Here is a 22,555-nt window from a genome sequence, read left to right as displayed (position 1 = left end):
CAAGAGATGGAGGAGGTCGGAGAAAATATAGCTGACGAAGTGGGAGTCGCAAAAACAAAAGAGAGAAACTGACAACGGGCAACTGTGGAGGAGGAGAGAGATGTAGAACAGATGGGGTTTGTTAATGCCTCAGTGGTCTAAAAGGTGATTAATTCTACTTTCCCTGTGTAGGTGTGTGTGTGTGTGTGTGTGTTTAGGCGGGTTGGTGGGTGTGAAACTACTTTCACTGCCAGCACCCATGGGTCCATTTTGAGTTTTTTTTTCCTGTGCCACCAAAACTTTTCTGTTTGTTTGTGGGTGAATAACAAATCCAGAACAGTACACAGCAAGCGTCTCAACACAGCGCCCTCTGCAAGCCATGTACAGTACAGAACTGTAGATAGATAGATACTTTATTCATCCCTGAAGGGAAATTGCTGTGTTGCAGTCTGCAGAGGTGTACATGAATAAAATAAAATAAAATCACAGTTATAAAACATACAGAACTTACACAAAACATATACCATCATCTCAACAGTTTCCATTAAAAGGCCACATGTCTGCTGAGAAATCATAAACAATCATTTGCTGTCAAAGTAATCCAGTGATGATTGTCATTGTACATTCACGGGTACATTACAAACAGGAAGTGCTAACGTACATGCTTTTACTTGTGCTAATATGCTCAAATGTAAACAAATATAGGCTAAGGCTAAAAAACTAAGCTCAAGGTGTAGCCCAACGCTAACTAACTTGTGCTAAATAATACATGTGCTCCTCCATTTGTCTAAATTTCACTTCTCTCCTTACTTCTAATAAGCCAGATGAATACCACTACTACTTTTTCTTCTTCTTCTTCTTCATACGTATTTAACATAGTGACAAAATACGCTCTGTAGAGCAGTTTGTCCATTTGGGCTACTGTAGAAACATGGCAGTGCATCATGGTGACTTCATTGTAAGAGGACCTGCGGTGTATGCACATAGAAATGGCTCATTCTGATGTATAAAAAAAAATACGGTTCTATATGTAAGGTCTTCATACACCACTGAAAAATAGTTCTGTCAATAGATCCTCCTAAATATTATACACACTGGACCTTTTAAGATGAGCATATCAGACCCTTGTTTCATGCCTCATGTTCCCTCATGAGCAGTTAGGGGTTCGAGGCCTTGGTCAGGGCACTTTTTGGCAGTGGTTCATGCTGGACTCGAACCAGCAACCCCTCCGGTTACCAAGCAAAGTCCCTTAAAGACTGAGCTAACACCACCTTTTTGGCTCAGGCCTCATGTGAAGTCTAATCAATGTCAAAATCCAATCAAACGGACATAAATCGACATCAAAAACATCAGTGAAAGAGAAACGGCAGAAGATACTAACTCTGCTGAGGGAGATGGATTTATGTAACAGTGTGTCAGTACACCTCTCTGCAACCAGACTTAGTGTTCCTTAAAGACGAGCGTCTGTGTGTGTGTGTGTGTGTGTACGTGTGTGTGGAAACATGAGAGGACCCAGTCAGATCCCTGTCTCCATGGCAACTGCATCTTTCTGCTCATCTGTCTGTCCTTCTCACTTTTCTATCCTGCCACGGTTTTAGATTGTTTTTACATTTCATGATATGTTTTTTTTCCTACTCAGTCGCTCACTCACTCGTCCGTCTCTCCATTTCCCTCCATCAGGATGACTTTGATCAGAGCATGGCCTCTGTAACACACGTGCAAACACCCAGGTGCTCAGGTGTGTCAGCGGTTACATAAACACATGCACACGTTTACCTTTATGTTTGCATGGCTTGTTAGTTTGATGAAGAAGACGTGCGACATCTGCTTCACATACCAGAAACACACACTTAACTAAAACCACATCACAGTCAGGAACAATTTATAAACGAGCTTTAAAAAAACAATGGATATATCATCATTATAATAGTATGGGTTTTAAAAAAGGAAAAATATGGTCAACTTTGCAGATATTTTACTTGTGCATAAAATGTTTCAATCAATAAATTCATTTAAAAAATCTTAACTCATCGACCAGACCTACTACCAGAGGTGACTGTAAAAAAGCATAGAGAAAAAGTTTCTTGGGCAGTCGGCCTTTTCCTGGAACACTATACCCACAGAAACACAAAATATTTCTTCTCTCACCTCCTTTTCCAAAGATATAAAACAGCGGTTACTGGATAATCAAATATGCTGTCATAACTTGCAGTAGTGTCATTGTTTCTACAAATAGCTGTGCTCATATGCTGGTGTCTTTTTTTGTCTTTTAAGTGTCTTTTATGTCTTTTATGTTTAATTTGTGCTTGTGCGATTTTGTCTATGCTTATGTGCTTTGTGTTTATATGATTTGTGCTTATATGTTTTATCCATGCTCCTGTGTTCTCTGTTTGTTTTTATGTGCCTAAGTATGTTTTAATGTTTTCTGGTTTTTGTTATGCCATCAACCTGCCAGGGAATGCAGACAAAAATTTGCCTGTATGGCTAAATCTGGCCATTTACATATTGGTCTTAGTCCTTATGTTGACTAATGTGCACTGTACCTTTTAAACACACAAACTTGGTTTTCCCGTGATAATGAGTTAATTAAATTTGTTTTGTCGACATCTCAAGTTATTTATGTCATCTGGAAATAACAAATGTTGTTTTCTTAAGATAATGACGTAATAATATCTGGCCCGCGGCCAGATTACTTTGATAGCGGCCGGTGCTGAAATAGATCTGTCATGACAGCAACAGTTACTCACATACTCACTTCCTCTTAAATGATTGTGCCTACAAAATAAAAGTGCAAGAAAGTGTTTTTTTGCAGCAATGCCTTATTTCAAGTTCAATTGAGAGCTTTTACTTTGAAAAGTTCTGAAGGACATTCAAAGGAGTCTGTGCCTTGCTTGACCCACCTCTGAAATATTGGATTTCCCTGAATGAGAAGTGCAGGACTTTCCTCTGCCTGGAGATACTGGGGAAATGTGTCCATAGGTTGATGAATGTGGACCAATCACACGCGCACGCTCCAGCACATGCTTTATTGTGAGCATGTGAAACAGTCTCTTCACAACAACCCTGAGATTGAGAGTCCCATGCTCCCACTGAGCTAACCAGGGATGCTGTAATAAGACATTAGCTGTGTCTCAATTCAGGGACCGTTTCCTTCGAAGGCTGTATTTGAAGACCGAATACGTCACAGTCAATGCAACTAGGCTGTCCCATTTCAAAGGCTCCTTCATATGCGTCCGACGAATGAAGCCTTCTTTTCGTCTGTTTGGAGGATCCAACAGCTGGATCCTTCGCAGCCCCAGGTATCCCGACATTCATTGCGCACCGGTTGATTGTCCCAGCGTAAATAACGGCATCGGCTGTGGCTGTGGAGTTGAGCCCCCCGGATTTTACCTATAAATGTAAGTATTGGATTTCAACTCACTTCAAAAGCCAACTACACAAATGTAAAAAGAGGCATAAAAGCGCAATGTGTCATTTAAAGATTAGTATTGTGGAATAAGTTAACGAGAGTTTAGTGATTGGCGAGCTAACGTTACCTGAGGTTATTGATGTGCTAACATTAACATTAAGTTAAACTCGGCTGGGCAAGTTACAACCTAAAAAATAAAGCCTTTAACATCTTCACTTAAAATCGAAGAGGTTCAGATTCAGACCTGCGTCTTACCGAGATTGTCGCAATATTATACATCACTAATACTTCATATTATGTACATGAAAATAACGTTACCACGTAACGTTAGACTAATTTAACGTTAGACGGGTTGTGAACCCTGCTTGGTTTTCAGACAGTTAACGTTAGTAACGGTTACAAAAACCTTGGGATATAGTACACGGTTAATGTAACCAGGTTATTTTGTGATTTATGCTGCTTACTGTTTGGTGATGTGAAGCATAAAACTTACTTGAACATGTGGTTTTGTTTTAGGGAACAAGGAGCAAACTGCCCTGTTCATTAAACTGAGGGGGGAGAGCGACCACCTCTTTCTGCCAAGGTGGCTTGGAGGTAATTAAAGTATCAATAGCCCTTTTGTAATATCTGCATGTAATCATCTTGTACTTAAAGTTACAGTTAAATGAGCCACCATCCTATTCAAAGCCTTTAACAATAAGAAAACCAGTAGATGGGGCGGCCCTTTGTTGTGTTTTTGTGTTTCTGTCCCGCCCTGTCACCTTTTCCAGTCTTCACAAAATTACCATTTCTTTTGTTTCTCTGTGATTAGGACAATTTTGGAGAAAATGGGCCTGTGGGGGAAGGTGACTTCCCTCCAAACAAAAAAAAGTGGGACAATAAAAAAAAAATACAAAGTATGTATGTGTGATTTGAAACTTATATATTCTGTATACATTTTTTTTTTTATAATTTTTGTATAAATCGTTCACTGTGTAGCATAAAGGGAACTACAAACTGCATTCATCTTACAACCCTGTTTTAATATAATACATACATTTACCTTGTATGTTGTATATTCATTTAATTCATTTTAGTCATGCACATTAATAAACACAGTTGCTGAAATTTGTTTTTCTGCTGTTGTCATTTACCATGATTGATTTCCTGTGCCTTAGGATTGCAAGTGTCCAGGGTCAGGAGAGGGTGTAGGGGGGGAAGCCCACTGCTGCAACTTGGCCCTGGTTTGTCCTCATGGATGAGGTGTTGGGATAGAGGCCTTCCACCACCCCACCTGTCGTAATTGCCTCTATCCCTGAGGACACACCAGGGCCAAGTAGTGCAGTGGGTGACCAGGAGGAGGAGGAGGAAGAGGAGGAGAGCCATCTGAGAAAGAGAAAGAGGGACAGAGAGGATGAGCTGCTTCAGCTTCTTAAGGAAGACATTAGGTTGCAGAGAGAGGCAGAGGAGAGGAGAGAGAGGATAGACAGGCTGTTCTCTCTACTAGAGAGACCTGCAGAAAAATAAATCCTTAAATAATAATATATACAATATTTATTAATTAATTCAAATAAAATATTTATTAAATAAATTATTTTATTTTCTGTGGTCTTTATAACTATAAGTATTTACAACACAGTGGATCGAGGCATTGCAAACACTCTGGAGACCACCCTGTATGATGCCCCACTTGCCAGCCAGAAGAGAAACACCAGGGTCTCAATCGTGGCACCCCATCCGTGTCTCCGTTCCTGGTTTAGGGGGCCCAGTAGCACTCCCAGGGCCTCCCTGCTCAACCGGAAATCCGGCCGTGTGTCCTGCTGGCTAAAAAACCTGTCCAGCACAGGCACACTCAGATTTATCCTGCAGTACAGGGGCCGGGCTGGTTTAGGGAGACAAGTATGAAGTGTAGAGAGCTTAGTTAGATAAGGCTTGTATATCTTTATATTCAACTTGCTTTAGCTGATCAATGACAAAAACACTGTAAATATTTTAATATTAAAGTAAGGTTAGGTTTTCTTTAAATATGAAATTATGTTGTTAAAGTGAAATGGCAGTAGCAACAAACTACGTTAACTGTGGTTAACATAACTGTTTAGCTTTAGGAAGCCTATAGTACCTAAATACATATAAAATGTAATGTTTCTTAGTTACTTTCCCCCGTATTTACCTGGCCAGGGTCCTCTCTCAGCCTGAGGTACATCATGCGGCGGCGCCGGCGGTGAAGTATCTCTAGTTCTTCTATTAAGAGGTAAAATATAAAAATTAAAATATTAGTCTCCATGCAGGTGGACCGCAGCTGTGGAGGTTGCTATGCCACAGGAGCGGTGCTTTCCCACGCATGGGTAAGGGCGGGGTCAGTTGATGACGCAATAGAAAGTCCTCCGTAGACCAGACCGTCTCATTTAACAACGGTCGGTTCGGCCTTCGTAGGCCACGAAGGCCACGCCCTTCGAAGGATGAATTGAGACACAGCTATTGACTATATGCCCGATGCCAAAATTACTTACCGACCCCTGTGCTAGACTTTCATTTTGTTTTCTCGAGATCTCTAATTAATTATGTCATTATCTCGGGAAAACCGAGTTTAGTTATCTCAAGATAATTGTCCCGTTATCTCGGGAAAACAATATTTGTTATTTTAAGATTATGACATAAATAACTTGAGATCTTGAGAAAACAAATTAAATTAACCCGTTATCATGGGGAAAAAGAGTAAATAAAATGTATGAATGTGTGGCCTCTTAGTGCTTCAGTACAAAAGTACTTCTCTTGCACAGATATGCTACATTACTAGATTGTTAACACTGAATCATAAATGTGTGATTTTACTTTTGTATCTGGTCGAGGTTAATCAGTTCTAGGTACAGTTTGGTAGTTTAGTCAAGTATAGTCACCTGATAAATGTGAGGGGTCTTAGGATGACTAAGAGAGGAAATCTGTTTTCAGTTTTTGGACTCTTTGCATTTTCTGTGAAATACTGGATAGTTATACCTCTTTGTGCCTCGAGCAGTTCATTTAAATGAAAACATGTGAGAAGTGGAGAAGTGAATTGTCTCTTTGGTGGACGTGCTGCAAACAACTCATGCACATCTGAAATGTGACAAGGAGACACAAATACGCTGATTTTAATCTCTTAACAGTGTACATCATAAACGTATTGTGTTTTATGTACAATTCAAAAAGTAACTACAGTTTAGCTGTTGGATAAATGTGGGGGACTTAAGTACTTTAGTAGATTAAGTTAAATTACTTTCTACCACTGGATATAAATCTCATTGAAATGAATATCTGTTGAATATTGCATCAGTGTTATGATACAGTAAAGCTATATAAAGCTATATAAGTTGGTCTTCATTCTTAAGATTTTAATCTGCCTGTGGAGGAAGGACATTCTTAGTTAGACAAAAGAAAATATACCAGAGAAGTGTGAAAAGGAAGGAGTGAAAAAGTGGAGCAACAATACAGAGCATTTTATACAACACTTAACATCTCAATCCGTCTTTGTTAATTTTCCAGCGGCTTTTTATGTTTGTTGCAATGGGAAATAAAAAACTGGGTTATTATACGCTGTCGATGTTAATTTGCTGTCTTACAAAAATCTCTCTGCAGAACTCTCCTGTTGGAGCTGTAGGTAGCCTGACTGAATGCATGCAGTGTATATATATATATATGCTGCATGCTTGAGTGTGTGTGTGTGTGTGTGTGTGCGTGTGCGTGTGTGTATGTGGGTGGGTGGCTGATGTGAGTCAGGATTGTGGAAAATCCCTCTGCCCCTCCTTCCCTGATATCTGAGGCGATTAGAAATCGGGAGGTGTCACTCTGCGGCACTTCCTGCGATCACGACAGAAAGATGTATCCAAGGTTAGGCACTGTGAAAGCAATCGGACAGATGCTGCGATATTTATGAGTCAGCTTTACTGTGTCCACTGTGTCTCGTTAATAGAGACAGGCCTGTTTACATCTGTTTTAACCAAAAACTTGCTCTGGTCTCTGTAATTATTACGGCCTCATCAAGCTCATGCAGGTCTAGACAAGATCTGATAACAAGAGTCCAAATGGCTGGCAGAAGAGACACCCGGAGTTATAGTTGTTACACAACATTATGTAATTTCATTATGTAATTTGTTCTTTCAACACCTTTATTCTCCAGACCTCCATGAGCTCGGCTAGACAGACGTCTACTAGTGTTAGAATGACAACTTATTTTTGTTTCCCGATCAAGTCCAAGTCTCTCTACTCTTCTAAAAGACAGAAGTCGGCTCATTCAGGAGTTTTTTGGATGATATTTGAGTTATATATATATTTGAGTGTGGTGGTTCTTTACCCAGGAAGAAAATGTAAATTTTAAAGTTAAATGCATCAATCTGGTGCACTGTGAGAGAATGCTTCCGAGCCTAGATCTATGAAGAACTTTCTGCTCCAGTAAACAATTTAATCATTAACACATCGGGTCACACCCACAAAGCTTGGTAAATGAGACAAGGCTCACAAAAATGGTTAAAACACAAAAGCGCATACATTTGAGCTATCAAATAAATTTAAGTGGTTACCTGTGTTGGACTGGTTTAGTCTTTAGAAAATTTTAAATACGCTGGATTAAATAGACTTGTTTTGAATGAAAACCGTTTTTTTTTTGGTGCCAAACCGAACTGTAGAACATGACAGGTGATCACCTCAGGACAGCACCAGTAGCTCTTCCTGGATTTTGCTTTCTCATCTTGAAATAATTAAATAATGCTCCTGATCTGAAAATAAAGGGTTCAAACATTAAGCTTTAAACTGTTTTACTTAAACTTGATTAAATTTGCAAATAGCCTGCATTTACGTTGCATGATGAGCATCTATTTTGATTAACAATTAATCATTAAAGTCATTTTTTAAGCGAAAGTGCCAGACAGATTTGCTGTGATAGTTAAAATGCCTTTGGGTTTAATACTTGAAGGCACCGTCTTGGGTTTTAGGACACTGTGATAACAAGAAATTGATTGTTTGCTTTATAAAATGTCGGATGCAGATTCAGGTCGTGTGCTGTCTCTATGAACTCTTGTCAGAGTTCACTAGCTTTTAAATGGATCACAGTAAAAATAATGAAACTCGGCTCGTCTGCAGGGAGGCGCTCGGCCCTTGATGAAGGATTTCTAATTAGAGGGAGGAAGAGGCTGTTGAAGAATTCAAGCTGTTTGTTCGCTGCCTTCAGACGCCAATATGCAGATGAATCAAACGTTATTGACTCACTTTAATGGCACAAATAATAATACTGAGGCCTTGAAGGTTAAAACTCACACAAAGCAGTCCTTGTTTTCCGTGCAATCAGTCGACTAATGTCGTCCACAAAGGTAACGTCTTAACTTCATCTTCAGTTTCTACCATGTTTTTTTTTATTTCTGTCTCGCTTTCCTACATTTCGTATTTTCTTTTCTTCTCATGCCCTTTTAACAGCACTCTCCTTTGCTCTACTCTCTCTTTCATCTCTCCATTAAGACTTTAAAAGCCGTCCGGCCTTTCTTCTCTCAGGGTGGGTTAAACAGATTACAGTCTTGGAAAGACAGAAAATCCTAACCCTCTCTTTCTTCTTCTTCATTCTTTCTTTCTTTTACAGAAAGTCAGTGAAAAGGTTGGAGGTGCAGAAGGAACCAAGCTAGATGACGACTTCAAAGAAATGGAAAAGGTAAACATATCTATGGGTCGATATGTTCACACAAAATGAAAAAGGAAATACTCCAAACCAAATGAAAGTCAAACCACTGACGTACACATAAAGACATTCAACAAATAAGTTTATAATTATGTTCTTACGAGGACAAACCATCCTTGGTTGAGTGCACTTTCACCACTCTCATATATTCAGGAAAAGGTTATATGTTTTATAGCTTTAGAAGATTTTTGTTATTGTTTGACAGAGCCAGGCTAGCTGTTTCTCTCCAGTCTTTATGCTAAGCTAAGCTAATTGTAGCTTAATATTAAACGAACAGACGTAAAACTGATCAATCTGTCAAGCGAATAAATGTATATGTACACAAAATGAGAGATGGAGTAAATCTTTATTACTTGTTTATTTTTTAGGTAAAGAGCTGCTTGCTTCTTATTAATCAATGTACATTAATATCTAGATTTAATCATCGTTAAGTTAAGGTTTATGTGATGTAATGTTGTTTAATATCTCTCACAATTTTCCTGATATCTTTTCCTCTGCAGAAGGTGGACATCACCAGCAGAGCGGTGTTGGACATAATGACCAAAACTACAGAATACCTACAACCTAATCCAGGTATGAAGTGCAGTTAAACTGCATGTGGGGGGAGAAAAACCTTCGGCTGGGTCACACACTGCGTAATCCTTCTTCAGTAAAACAAATAGATTACATTAAGTCATTTAACTGATGCTTTTATCCAAACCGATTTACAATTGCTATATATATCAGAGGTCGCACGCCTCTGGAGCAACTAGGGGTTAAGTGTCTTGCTCAGGGACACATTGGTGTCTCACAGTGGATTTGAACCCAGGTCTCTCGCACCAAAGGCATGTGTCTCATCCACTGCACCATCACCACCCAAATACATACAATATAGATTTACTGTAATTTCAAAGCAACTGAAAAGGCTCAGGCTAATCAAAAGTCTCAGATTGGGTATAAAATTTGAAGCAGGATCATATGCCATTATGCTTTTATCGACCTGTAGCCCGTTGTCATTCCCAGGCGTCACATAGCTACACTTTTGTTACGTCCTTCGGTGTCTGGTACCAACGCCTATAGCATCATTGTTCAACGCTAAAAGTAGGCTAGAATATAACCAAAAGGTCTCAGTAAGGAGGTGGATGGGTAGGAAAACCAGATTTTCACCCAGGAGAACGGTGTTTGTTTCTCTTGTGAAGCAACAAGATTTCTTTTATGAAGCGACATCAAGCGGTCTTGACCTGACATCCATATGTGATGCCCTGGGAAGAGAACAGGTTGCGACGTGATGGCGCCATTACACCAAGAACTACACTGTATAAGTGAAACTACTGCCAATCTGTACCTCACTCCTTAACTAACTTGCCTGGTTACACACACGCTCTGGTCTGCACAGGTCAAGATGAACTACCTCTCATATGTGCTTCTGATCAGCGCTTCATGTTGTCTATGATCAAAATTAACAAACAGGTTATGCAAGTTTATATATTATTAACGTCCAGCAAGGAAATGGTTCAGATCATGTGTTCCTTTCCATTGTTGCTGCACAACACACCTGTCTGCTTGAACTGTTATTCCCACGTGCATTAAACGTTTGACAGCACAGACATTTAAAGCTCCTGGAATGGAAACTTTGACCATCTATTCCCTGTGATTAGAAGTGCTTATCAGCAACTTCCCAGCTCTACACTGCAAAGTGACCTTGTTTCCTACCACCGTCCGCGTGCTGCTTTCTGATCATGAATTCAATGTTTCTTTGATTAAAATGAAATGCACCATGACTCTGCAATAAATTAGCACATTCTAGGATGTAAAATAGATAGCAATAAAATATTTACCACACACATCCAACTGCCACAACATGTCGCCTGAATTTCACTCACTCACAATCTAACTCTTGCCACCCTGCAGCATCCAGAGCCAAGCTGAGTATGATCAACACCATGTCAAAGATCCGCGGGCAGGAAAAGGGACCTGGTTACCCACAGGCTGAGTCCGTGCTGGGCGATGCCATGTTGAAGTTCGGACGGGAGTTAGGGGAGGAGTCCAGCTTCGGTAAGTGGGAGTACACACATATTAATGGTGCTGATTGATATCTGTAAATGCCTGTTAGCTTAGTTTTAGCTAACTCTGCTTGGGAGGTAAAGTTGCTCTTGAAGTGAGAGGAGCTGCTGGTTCTGTATTCCCATTTTAATTCATCGGGTGTAACCAAGTTCAAGCTTTTGGTGTGACTATTGAGAAACAACCAATAAACTGCAAAACCACAAGAAAAGGACAGTGGATTTCAAAGTTAAGTGTAGTTGGAGTCCACATGGCCCTCTCGACACTCAGAGTACTTGTACACCAACTAAACACACACTAATCAATGCAAAGCCTTGGCTCTATTAAACAATCTGTTACCTCTTCCTGTACAGGGAAATCTTAGTCACAGAGAGGCAAACTTTCTCTTACCTCTTTTACTATCCTCTCAATATTTTCCGCCCCATTCCTCCTCCCTCTCAATTTTCCCTTCATTCGTCCCCTCCAGGTCTGGCGCTGATCGATGCCAGTGAGGCAATGAAAGAACTCGGGGAGGTGAAGGACGCTCTGGACATGGAGGTCAAACAGAACTTCATTGACCCGCTGCAGAACCTCCACGACAAAGACCTCAAAGAGATACAGGTGAATAAGACACCAGTTAAAAGGTCACCTGATACCATTAGTCCTTAATATATCTGAAAAATGGAAACTGTAATAGAAGCTAGAGAGATATCTTGCAGTTGAATAGTTGTTCATTACAGTTGCCGTGTTGTTTATCACTTTTTCCCTCCACTGCAGCACCATTTGAAGAAGATGGAGGGCCGACGCCTGGACTTTGACTACAAGAAAAAGCGTCAGGGGAAAGTGCAGGACGACGAAATCAAACAGGCTCTGGAGAAGTTTGACGAGAGCAAAGAGATCGCAGAGCAGAGCATGTTTAATCTGCTGGAGAGCGATGTGAGGACACTCATTTACTTTGATCATTGATTAATCTGCTAGTTATTGTGTTGTTAAATCAATTAATTATTTGGTCTATACAACATCACAAAACAGAGTATTGTCTGACCAACAGTCCAAAAACAAATAATTCAAATGTCTTTAAATGTAAGACGAAAAAAAGCAGTAAATTCAAGAAAGTAGAGAAGCTGGAATCATCAACAGTTTTTTTTATAATTGATACTCAGTTATCAAGTTAGTTGCAGATTAATCGACTAATCAATTAATTAGCTCTGGTTTACTTTAATGACAGTTCACCAGAAATTATTTTGTTAAATTGTTGTTAATTGTTAATGTAGTTTGTCAGTGTAGAGAGTGCAGTGAACGTCTCGGCTCTGGCCCTTCAATGAGCAACAAAAGTGGAAATTTGCAGAAAGAGAAAGAGCTGTCACATGTTGACATGGCTCTTGTGTTACTATAGCTACACACCGTTTTTGACAGATCCCAGTGTGTCCAAAACTACAGTGGAAAAACAAAGGGCAGCAACGCTGTGCCGTGCCAAGCCAGACTCAGGCCCAGCATGGGTACAAGACAGGAATTGGCAGGCAGTGGAAACAATGTGTGTGTGCGTGTGTGTTGCAGATAGAGCAGGTGAGCCAGCTGGCGGCGTTGGTTCAAGCTCAGCTGGAGTACCACAGCCGCGCTGCCGAAATCCTCCAACAGCTCTCCAGCAAGATGGAGGACAGGTATTGATCTATGTGCTTGTGGTAAAAATAAACCAGTTAAAATGGATCAAGGCAGTAAGACAAACCTTTTTTAACTGTGTCTGGCCTTTACACAGGATAAAAGAAGTGTCCAGTAAACCGAGGAAGGAGTATGCTCCTAAACCCAGAATGACCCTGGAGCTGCTGCCCCCCAGCGAGAGCCACAACGGGGGGATACATTCTGCCAAATCGCCCGGAAGATCACCAGGTAGAGTGTAGTGCTGGCGAATGAGTGCTTGACCTTTTTCTTATTTCTACAATTGTACTATGTTTTTCTATTTACAATGTTTTGTAAACAGTGAAACGAAAGAGGAATAAATTTGCTGGTGCTGTCAGGTGGAACAGTGAAATCGGTTTACGAAAGATGGCAAGCTATCTTAGCCAAGTCACACCAAGTATTTATGACTCAATGATCACCTTATCTGACACATGTCTTGTAGTCTGATTCCAGCATAAACACATTAATGGCGGTAAGAAATGTCGCAGGACACATCGTCCTCGCAAGCAGCCAATAAGCATGCTACTAGCCACAGCAGGATGTAAACTATTAACTTTATAGTACTCATTTTCTAACCTGGTATCCTGGTCCTCTTTTGGTAGAGCCAGAGAGTAGAAGTACATAACTGCAGGAATTCAGACTAGATGTACTTCTTTACGAATCATCTTTACATTTCAATTGTTGCTGTCATAACTGCAGAATCGTACTGGATGTGCCTTGTGGAAGTCAGCACATTTGGGGTAATAGCTAAGTTTAGTTGAACTCTGGCTGCTTAACCCGGTAATTTAGCAAAGTGCTCGTCACTGTGGCTCGTGCAGCTGCCAGAGAGAGAGCACATTGGACATTGGTAACGTCGATCTGGTGTTAAAGCCCTGATACAAAGACAGCTCCAAAACTGAAACTCTTTTGCCAGAATAAAGTATTTCTGGCAAATGTCTGCTACAGTCAGACAGTGAACAAAAAAGATTTCTGCAAGTTTACTAATGAAACACAACAATTACAATGTACTGTGTACAAGGTACCTTGGAAATTATGATTAGTAAAACCTCCCTTTATGCACCTTGTGGCTTTACTTTCCCCGAACTTATTCCAAGGAAACATTTGAGCAATTTCTTGGCTGTACAAACAGAGTCAGAACTTCATTACCCAAGAGGCAAGAGCTTCAAAGAGCCCCTAGAGGTTTTACCTCTCTCTGACTCTCCTCTTGCTAAACCTGCCTTTTTTTCTGTGCCCTCACAGCCCCCTTGGACCAGCCCTGTTGCCGAGCACTCTACGACTTTGAACCAGAGAATGAAGGCGAGCTGGGCTTTAAAGAGGGCGACATCATCACCCTGACCAATCAGATCGACGACAACTGGTACGAGGGCATGATCAACGGCCAGTCGGGCTTCTTCCCCATCAACTACGTGGATATCCTGGTGCCGCTCCCTCATTAGGTTCTGCCAATGACCTTACCCTACCCCCCACCCCCACCAACCAATCCAGACACCCCGAAAACAGCCTGTATTTGCATAAACAACAAAACACCTTCTGCTTCTTCTTCTTCTTCTTCTTCTGTGCTTCTGTGAGATTCTGCTTTCACAATATCGACTGAAATGACTGCGACGGAGACGGGGTGGATAACATGAGGCAGTAGGACAGTGATGTAGAGTAGAATTTTAGCGTTAGAGATGCAGAAGAGAGGCATTGAAAGGGACGAAAAGACGAAGACATGATGACCTTTTACAGTACAGTGCTCATTCAGTCGTGCTCCGCTCAGCCGGGCAGCGCTGGATACCAATGAGGCTTTGGAGACTTATCAATAAGGCACGGTGTAAATGTACGTGCATGTATCTGTCTGTATATGCGTTTCGACCGGTTCTTACTCTGTTATGATAAAGCCAGCACAAATTCCAGCTCGTCAGTTAAACTGCCGATGGCTTTTTAGTGATACTTTCGTCTCTCCTTAAGTTTCCTGCGATCTTTCTCTCAAAGTACCTCTGTCTTTTCTACCTTGACTCGCCTTCCTGTGCTTTTCTGTCTTCTTATCTTTCTTTGTTCTGTCCCTCCTTGGCTCGCACTGCCTCTTAGCATGGCTCCATACCGAATGCAGACCTCTAACACATGATCCAGAGCTACAGTCAGTCATCAGACCCTTCTGTCTGAGTATATCTCATGCTCTTGTAACATCCTCTGCCTTTCTCAGAGTCTGCATCAGATGTAAGCTCAACGGCTGTATGCATGAACCAGCCAAATCAAAGGTTTGAGTGATAAGACGCCAGCGAATGTTGTTTTCGGTAGTGCATCTTCAGAGGAAAGCCGTATCTGCAATAAGTAGATTTTTTTTGAGAATGAAGCAGAGAGGTCTATGGTTTTGAAACCCATTTATCTGATAGTGGGACTCAGCATGGGCACAGACAGGTTTTAAACGTTTAACAGGTAAGAAAACTCATTCAACACGTCAATTAACATGCCAGCTGAAGCGAGGAAAAGGAAAACACTGGGTTCCATGATTTCCCCCGACAGCAGTGATATGCTAACACAACCAGCACAGACCAGTTGTACTGAACAGAACTTCTCACCGGGTTGGAACCGAGAAGTCATGGGTTATGAAAAGATGCTCTCTTTTCTCTGTATACTATTCTGAGTTACCCATTCAAAGTATTGTGTGTGTACTGTTTGGAGTAGATGCTTGTTGATTCGCCTTTTTTGGGTCTCTTGCATGCAAGGTAGATGGTAACTGTTCTAAATGTCCTGCTTTAGGTCCTCTACTTTCAGTTACATTTACAAAGGCTCAGTGTCCTTAAGGCAACAGAATATCCTCCATTAAGACAATAGGCGTTTTTGCACCGTAGGCACTTTTTTGTAGTTCTAAGAACAGTTGGAAGAACCGCTCCCCTTTTTGTTGTGTCCGCACTGCAAGAGCTGGGAACGATCGTAGTTCTCAGAACACCGTTTTTTAGGCTCTACTTCAGCGTAGGTACTGTCCCGGCACAAGAGGAACGTCGAAAGATGTAAGTTTACATTGACTGGTCGAGCGGCTGGTTTGTCTCAGCCAGCAGCTAAGTTTACAATAACCTGACTGATGTTAAGATATATGGCAAGCTAATCTGAACAGTTGGACGACATACAGATACCTTTCATTTCAGTATGTAAGAATTCGCTATTAGCTGAGCTAGCACGTCAGAGCATATCAATACTACAGTCTTCAATAATTTTGCCCTGATGCCTATTTAATACGAGGTTACTAACCCATCCCTAGGTATTTCCCCCTGAAATATTTTGTTCAAGTGACATAAAACAAAATTTACCTGTCCTTGTACCTTGATGATATGAAGTAATGTTACTGCCAATTGTTGTAAGAGTTTTCATCTCTTAGCTCGCCATATTGCTCTTTTAACCGCATAGTTCGCACATATTTTTTCCAACTCCGTTATTGTCATGAAACTAACGACCCACAACAAACACGTGCTCACAGATCCGACCACGGCGTCTTCCAACTTGTTATCATGTGTTGTTGTCGTATGTCGTGCGGAAGCGTCGTTGCTATTCAAACCACTACCGGCCAGCCACGTCACTTCAGCATTCATCTTGGCGGAGTGAATGCAAACAGAAGAAAAGCCCTTGAAGGTATGTAGTTCTTGGGGGAGCTCCCCAGTTCCTCTATTATTATTATTATAGATTAAAGAACCTCCAACCTACCCATTACATTCAAGAAACTTCTGAACATTGCAGAACCTTGGTCACACTTTGGACTGTGTAAGAATGTTCTTGGACTTTATAAACAAGTTGTAGGGTTCTCGTATATTCAGGCGTAATCAGAAGCTACGTCCTTCTACAGCAGGGGTCGGCAAATAAATCTCGCATCAGGCCAATTTTTTTTAAGCCATTGCATGGCGGGCCAGAACAAAGTCAAATTATTTTAAATCCTTGTATACTCATGCGCACGTTTAGCTTGGCGGTACCGTGATACTAGTTTGAAAGGTTGTAAGATCGACTCCAACTCACTGCGGATATTTATTTCTTTAACAAATTGATTATAAGGACACTTTTGCACATACTCACAATAAAACATGTGCTGCTGCAGTGTGTGCGTCCCAGCGTTTGATACCCATTCATAAACCTAAGGACGCTTATTTTCATTTCCCTGAGGAAATTCAGGGAAATCCAATCGCACGTTTACTGACGGCTTTTTCAGAGGTGTGTCACGCAGGCCAGAGACTCTTTCGAGTGTCCTTCAGAACTCCTTAAAGTAAAAGCTCTCAATAAACTAAACATAAAGCATTATAGCAAAAAATGCTCTTGTGCTTTTATTTTGGAGGCACAATCACTTAAGAGGAAGTGATTATATGAGTAACTGTAGCTGTCATGACTGAGATCTATTTCAGCACCAGCCGCTATCAATTTCTTTCGGGCCAGATATTATAGCTGGCGTGCCGGTTCTGGCCCGTGTGCCGCCTATTGCCGACCACTGTTCTACATAATGAAGAATTAATGCAGGATGAAGAACCCTTCAGATATCCTGTGCTAGTTCTGGGAAAGCTCATAAAATCACATTCAAACATACCAAACAGTTCCTTTAAGGTCAGTAGGCGGTCAGTGTTGGTGGTAACAATTAGCCGTGCTAGTTCCCTGGAGTATGCATCGCATACAGTATAAAGTGGGACTTCAATTCAGTTCAATGGCTACAACTGTTACTCCACCAAAGTGCCGGACACCTGTGTTGGCATGCATTAGAGGTATTCTTTATAAGGCAGTATTAAAGAGTATACTCTGGTAAAGAACTTAATGAAAGGTTGATGTTATGGACTGTTAAAGGTTATTTAATAATTCAACATTTTATCACTGATGTTACATTAAACAGATGGAGACAAATCTACATTTTTACAGCAATGGAAAGAATCAGTTCATGTTAAAACAACTGCAACTGTTGTGGGGTTTTGTCTTTGACAGAACATTTTTAAAATAAATATGTTATCAATTTTTTGTCTCACAGCTTCAGGCTGACGCACAAAGTTTCGGGAGTCGTTGACTGTTGCTAGCTACAAGAAAAGCTGGCAGGTAATTTCACATACAGTTAGACAGATGACTCCATTTGAGTCAAGAGATTTAAGATATCTGTTCAAATGTGTTGTTCTGTTCAAACGAAACATAAAACTGAAGAACTTGCTATTATATTCATGGCTGTGTTGGAATGGGCATTCAGTATGGTGCTGGGTTTATATCGACTCCATTGTACATAAAAAACTGAACAGTGTCAAAGGTCGGATAAAGAGCCTGAACTGTACCGAGGCCACCTCTGCTCTGGTGCACATAGGAAGGTAAAGTCAGTCATCGTGACAGAGTTATTGTTCTCATTTACCATGTGAACATGATTAAAATCAAATTTTAATGAACATTTTTAAGGGATAAAGCTTAAGGTTTTTCTATCCAGGCATTTTTAATTATTACATCATAAAATTACATCACAAGGAGTCTGCACTAGCACGACTAATGCTAATGTGCCAGATGTGGCTAGCCAGCTAGCCTTTTAGCTTTACATTCTTACATACTTGAGTTTTAGTGATGCGAAATATTTTAAAGTAAAAGTTTAGTAAAAGTTAAAAAAATGTACAAACGCTACAAGTTTGTATTCTGATAATGAATTCTCAATAGTTGTACTGCATTACAACCCAACGCTGTGGTGACTGAAGTGTGCTGGGGCTTATCCAAGGTGCATTGTTTGTCAAGCTATGGGTCTATGAGTCAGGGCCATAAAGTAATATAAAAGTAATGAAGTAATATCTTCAAAGAAAAAATAACTTATAACATATGTGGACGGAGGATGGGAAAGATTTAAGAGTTCCTCTTGAAAGCTATCATGCTGTTTTTAGACACAAATAATAATAACAATGAAAAATAAAAAACTGCAGTTTTAACAAGAGATTCAGTATAAACTATTGAGAGTCAATAAACATCTAATACCAAGGCAATAAATGATCTAACAATAAAATTAAATGTTTCAATAAGAGGAAGAGATGGCTCTGAAGGAAATCTATCTATCTATCTATCTATCTATCTATCTGTCTAAAGTGGTATAGGAGTTAGACATCTCTTCCATTGCCAAAGCACCTGTGTGACAGCAACAACACAATCAACACAAAGTATAAACAGTCTCTCTAGTTCTGTTTCAGGGTTAACAACTGTGTGTTCAGTGTTTTTCAGTTTTGTCTTTGTGTTTTGGGTCTGAAACCTGATTTTCTGAGTCCGCCTGTGGAAAGTCTGTGAGCTGCATGCAACTGAACCGCTTTATCTAATCTAAGAATCTAAGCGAATCTAAGTTCACAGATTAATTTTCTATTGTTAAATTACTGTATGTATTGTTTGTTTTTTTATCTTTTGACTTGGTTTAGCTATATTTGTATAGTACTCCTCTTCAAATTACAAAGTGGATTAAGACTTTTGTGAATTTTCTTGAATATGTTTATTTATATTGCACCTTGTCCGAATTGTTTTCCTGCTCTTTTCTTATTTTGAGGGGGGTAGTTTTCTTTTCTTTTGTGCTGATTTGCCCTCTATGGCGACATGTATTCTAACCTCAATGAGGGACTTGTACAGTGTTACACTCCATTTTATCCTTTTTTGTCAACCTCGGCCACATTACCTCCCTGAGTTAAATTTCATTATCGCTCTCTGATTGTCAGATGCAGCAAAGCGATCCTGTTTCCTCAGAGACATAGCAGGAATATTCTCTCTGGTTCGGCTAAACTTGAAAAGAGTCTGCTTTTCTGGCTGACTTTATCTGCGTGTGCGGCTAAATTCATGTTAACTCTTTCTAAAAACATCTACCTTAATGTCCAATCAATATCAAAAACTCATTAATAAACTAGTAAATCACACACAGGGGCAGCTGTGGCTTAGAGGCAGAGCAGGTCGTCCACAAATAGGAAGATCAGATGTTTGATATCCGGCTTGGCCAAGACACTGATCCCCAAAAATGCTACCGAAGGGCATTAGTGTAAAAATATGTGTGTGTGAATGGGTGAATGTTGACGTAGGCTAGTGTAAAGCGCTCTTAATGGTCGTTATATGTGAGTGCAGTCTTTACAAAAGGAATCAACACCACTGTTACTATTAACTGAACTATTGTTGCCTCCTTGAATCCTTTTGTCTGTGCATTTAATATGAAGGTACAGAGCCAGTTAGCTTAGCATAAAGACTGAAAAAACAGTTTGCCTTGATCTGTCCAACACCAGAGCTTAATCAAATAATTAATCGCCTTCTTACCGAATTAGACGAGAAGATTGATACCACTATCCTATGTGTTTAATATGAAGCTATAGAGCCAGCAGCCACTTAGCTTAGCTTAGCATAAAAACTGAAAACAGGGAAGTTAGCCTGGCTCTGTCCAACAGTAAAAGAGTTAATTAACTGCTTAAAAGGAATAGTTAAGCATTTTGGGAAATATGCTCATTGGCTTTCTTGCTAAGAGCTATGAGAACATTGATACTCTCATATCTGTACAGCCAGCAGTCAGCTAACTTAGCTTAGCATAGAGAGTGGAAACGTGGCGAAAGAATTAGCCTGGCTCTGTCCAAACGTTTTTTTTTTTATCTTTTAAATGGACCTAACAGTAACTCTAAAGCTCAGTATTTGTGAGTAATTTAAGGACATTTAAGAGATAAAATTATTTGTTTTTCATGTGGGGTTTTTAGGCCCCACCCAAGTGGTTTAACTTAACCACTGAGGTTACTTCTGCTCTCATGACCGCACAGTCTGCACTATGATTTTGTGTGTAATATTGTGGCCTCGGTCGGACCTGTGGCTGTGTTACATAATGCTGTATGCCTTGTGGCTGTATAAAATAGCCCCCATGCTTAAGGGACCTGGTGTCTTCTAGTGAGCTACGTGTGTGTGTGTGCGTGTGTGTGTGTGTGGGGGGGGGGAATACACACACCTTGTTGCATTTTATTTATGTATTGTATGTATTAATTTGGTTATTTATTTATTTATTTATTTGTTCCTTGTTTATTGGTTTGGCACCTGTGGCGTATTTGACAATTTGTCAATACATTGGTGTATGATGTGGAGGAGGGGAGGGGAGGTGAATGGGTGGAGGGAGGGGGCACGTGGTCAATGGAAAAACCTAGCTGTGATACTAACTCTTAACTGTTGCTCTCCTCGTATTGGATGATGATATAATCTAAGACCACTGTATGTTTAACTGCTTGTCGTGAAGATGATCTACAGTGTAATGACAATAAAGAATTAACACTATGATGACACTCTGTAGACAACAAGCCAATCTGTTCTTTATAGATGGATGGATGGATGGGAAACAGAGCTACAGCACCACTGGCTGTGCAAATGTGGAAATGCACCAACAAACAGCAGTAAAACTAGAATGTTAATAGAAACGATCCACATCTTCAAAGGTTTGTGACTTTTATTTTTGTATAATTGGGACCCACATATTCTTAGGGCTGTAAAAATCAAATCACACTTTAAAAATGAGGTTCAGAAATTTTCTTTTTTTGTCTTAAAGTTTTACATATTCTCTAAGCTACTGTTAGTAACGTACAATCTTATGTTTATTGTTAACAAGGTGAAAAGTTGGTTACTTAAGTAAGTGGTCAAGTAGCCTATTGTCCGTTTATGCTACATACTTTTCACTTCTCTGCATGTGCAAGTGCTGGTTAGTTTTCAAATTAAGATTTTACAAACCAAACGTGTTTATAAAATATGATCTATTGTTAGATTTAACAACCAAAAGTATAAGAAGAAGTTAAAAGTAGCTCCACCATCCCCAACTACGCCAGTAAATTAGGCTACAACTTAACATATTAAGACATCAATAATAAGCTATAGCCTAACACAGGCTCTGCATTATGATAGGGCCTACTTTTGATACTTTAACTGACATTTTGACTAGGCCTAGTACTTTTACTTGGACTAATGGAGTGTGTTTAAAGTGTGTTATTGCTATTTTTACTTAAATAAATTATTTGAATAGGCCTAACGTTAGGCCTACTTCCTCCACCACTGACTTGACACTTTTTACACAGTCTCTGCAGTTCCACTTCCAGGCCACATATTATAAATTATAAGTAAACTATAAACAAATTTTCACTAGGGAAAAATATCCTGTTTTCTGTGTTTGCAAACTGTTTGGTAAAATACTCAGACACTGTTCTTAAAGCGATTTATGACAGTACTGTGTGCAATCATGAGCCAACAAGGCCGCCGGTGGCGTGTTTCTCTCATTTCTGCCGTTTCCCTCCTATATCTGATGCTTTCAAGTACTCCTCAAAAACTCGAACTTTATAGCTCTCTCCCATTTTCGCGCAAAAATCAAGTTTATTTTGCCAAAAAACTATAATGTGTACAATTCTTAACTGTTTCTTGTAGTTTATATGTGAATAAAGGAGGGAGAAAAGTAGGAATTTGCATTAGTTTAAAATATCCATTACCAACTGGATAGGCCTACAGAAAGAACCCAGCTCTTAAACATATTTTTATTTTTTCTCTATTTAAAGAAACATAATACATTTGTGTGTGGTGATGGGACAGTGGATAGGACATTTACCTTTGGCGTGAGAGACCCGGGTTCGAATCCACTGTGAGACACTAATGTGTCCCTGAGCAAGACACTTGCTCCTAATCGGGTTGATTTATTTCTTAGGTCACCAATGTGCGCTGTGAGTGTCTATAATCTGAGGGCAATTGAACGCAGCAAACGGTTTGACCCACTTTTCACACGCGCCACGGGAACGTTTCAGGTTCGCCAGAAAAAAACAGAGAAGTACCGGAAGTTAATACCCTGCCTTCAGAATAAA

The 22,555-nt window shown here is 40.1% G+C and overlaps 1 protein-coding gene across 2 annotated transcripts in view; it reads left to right on the top strand.

Moving 5' to 3' along the window:
• The window catches only part of LOC119913004 (endophilin-A1-like), a 46,935-nt gene extending 25,931 nt beyond the window's left edge, over positions 1–21,004 (top strand). For both annotated transcript variants that reach the window (XM_038732311.1, XM_038732312.1), the window contains 8 exons: positions 8,970–9,038; positions 9,566–9,638; positions 10,956–11,099; positions 11,572–11,705; positions 11,862–12,020; positions 12,642–12,745; positions 12,841–12,971; positions 14,001–21,004. In XM_038732311.1, the coding sequence (XP_038588239.1) occupies positions 8,970–9,038; positions 9,566–9,638; positions 10,956–11,099; positions 11,572–11,705; positions 11,862–12,020; positions 12,642–12,745; positions 12,841–12,971; positions 14,001–14,197 (1,011 nt within the window). In that variant the 3' untranslated portion in view covers positions 14,198–21,004. The remainder of the gene's footprint in view (positions 1–8,969; positions 9,039–9,565; positions 9,639–10,955; positions 11,100–11,571; positions 11,706–11,861; positions 12,021–12,641; positions 12,746–12,840; positions 12,972–14,000) is intronic.
• The last annotated feature ends 1,551 nt before the right edge of the window (positions 21,005–22,555 follow it).

This window comes from Micropterus salmoides, unplaced genomic scaffold, assembly GCF_014851395.1.
Source record: "Micropterus salmoides isolate LMB-PRFRI ecotype aquatic unplaced genomic scaffold, ASM1485139v1 Ms_hic_scaffold_2, whole genome shotgun sequence".
Classification (NCBI taxonomy): Eukaryota; Metazoa; Chordata; class Actinopteri; order Centrarchiformes; family Centrarchidae; genus Micropterus; species Micropterus salmoides.
This window is presented reverse-complemented; position numbering and strand designations above follow the sequence as displayed.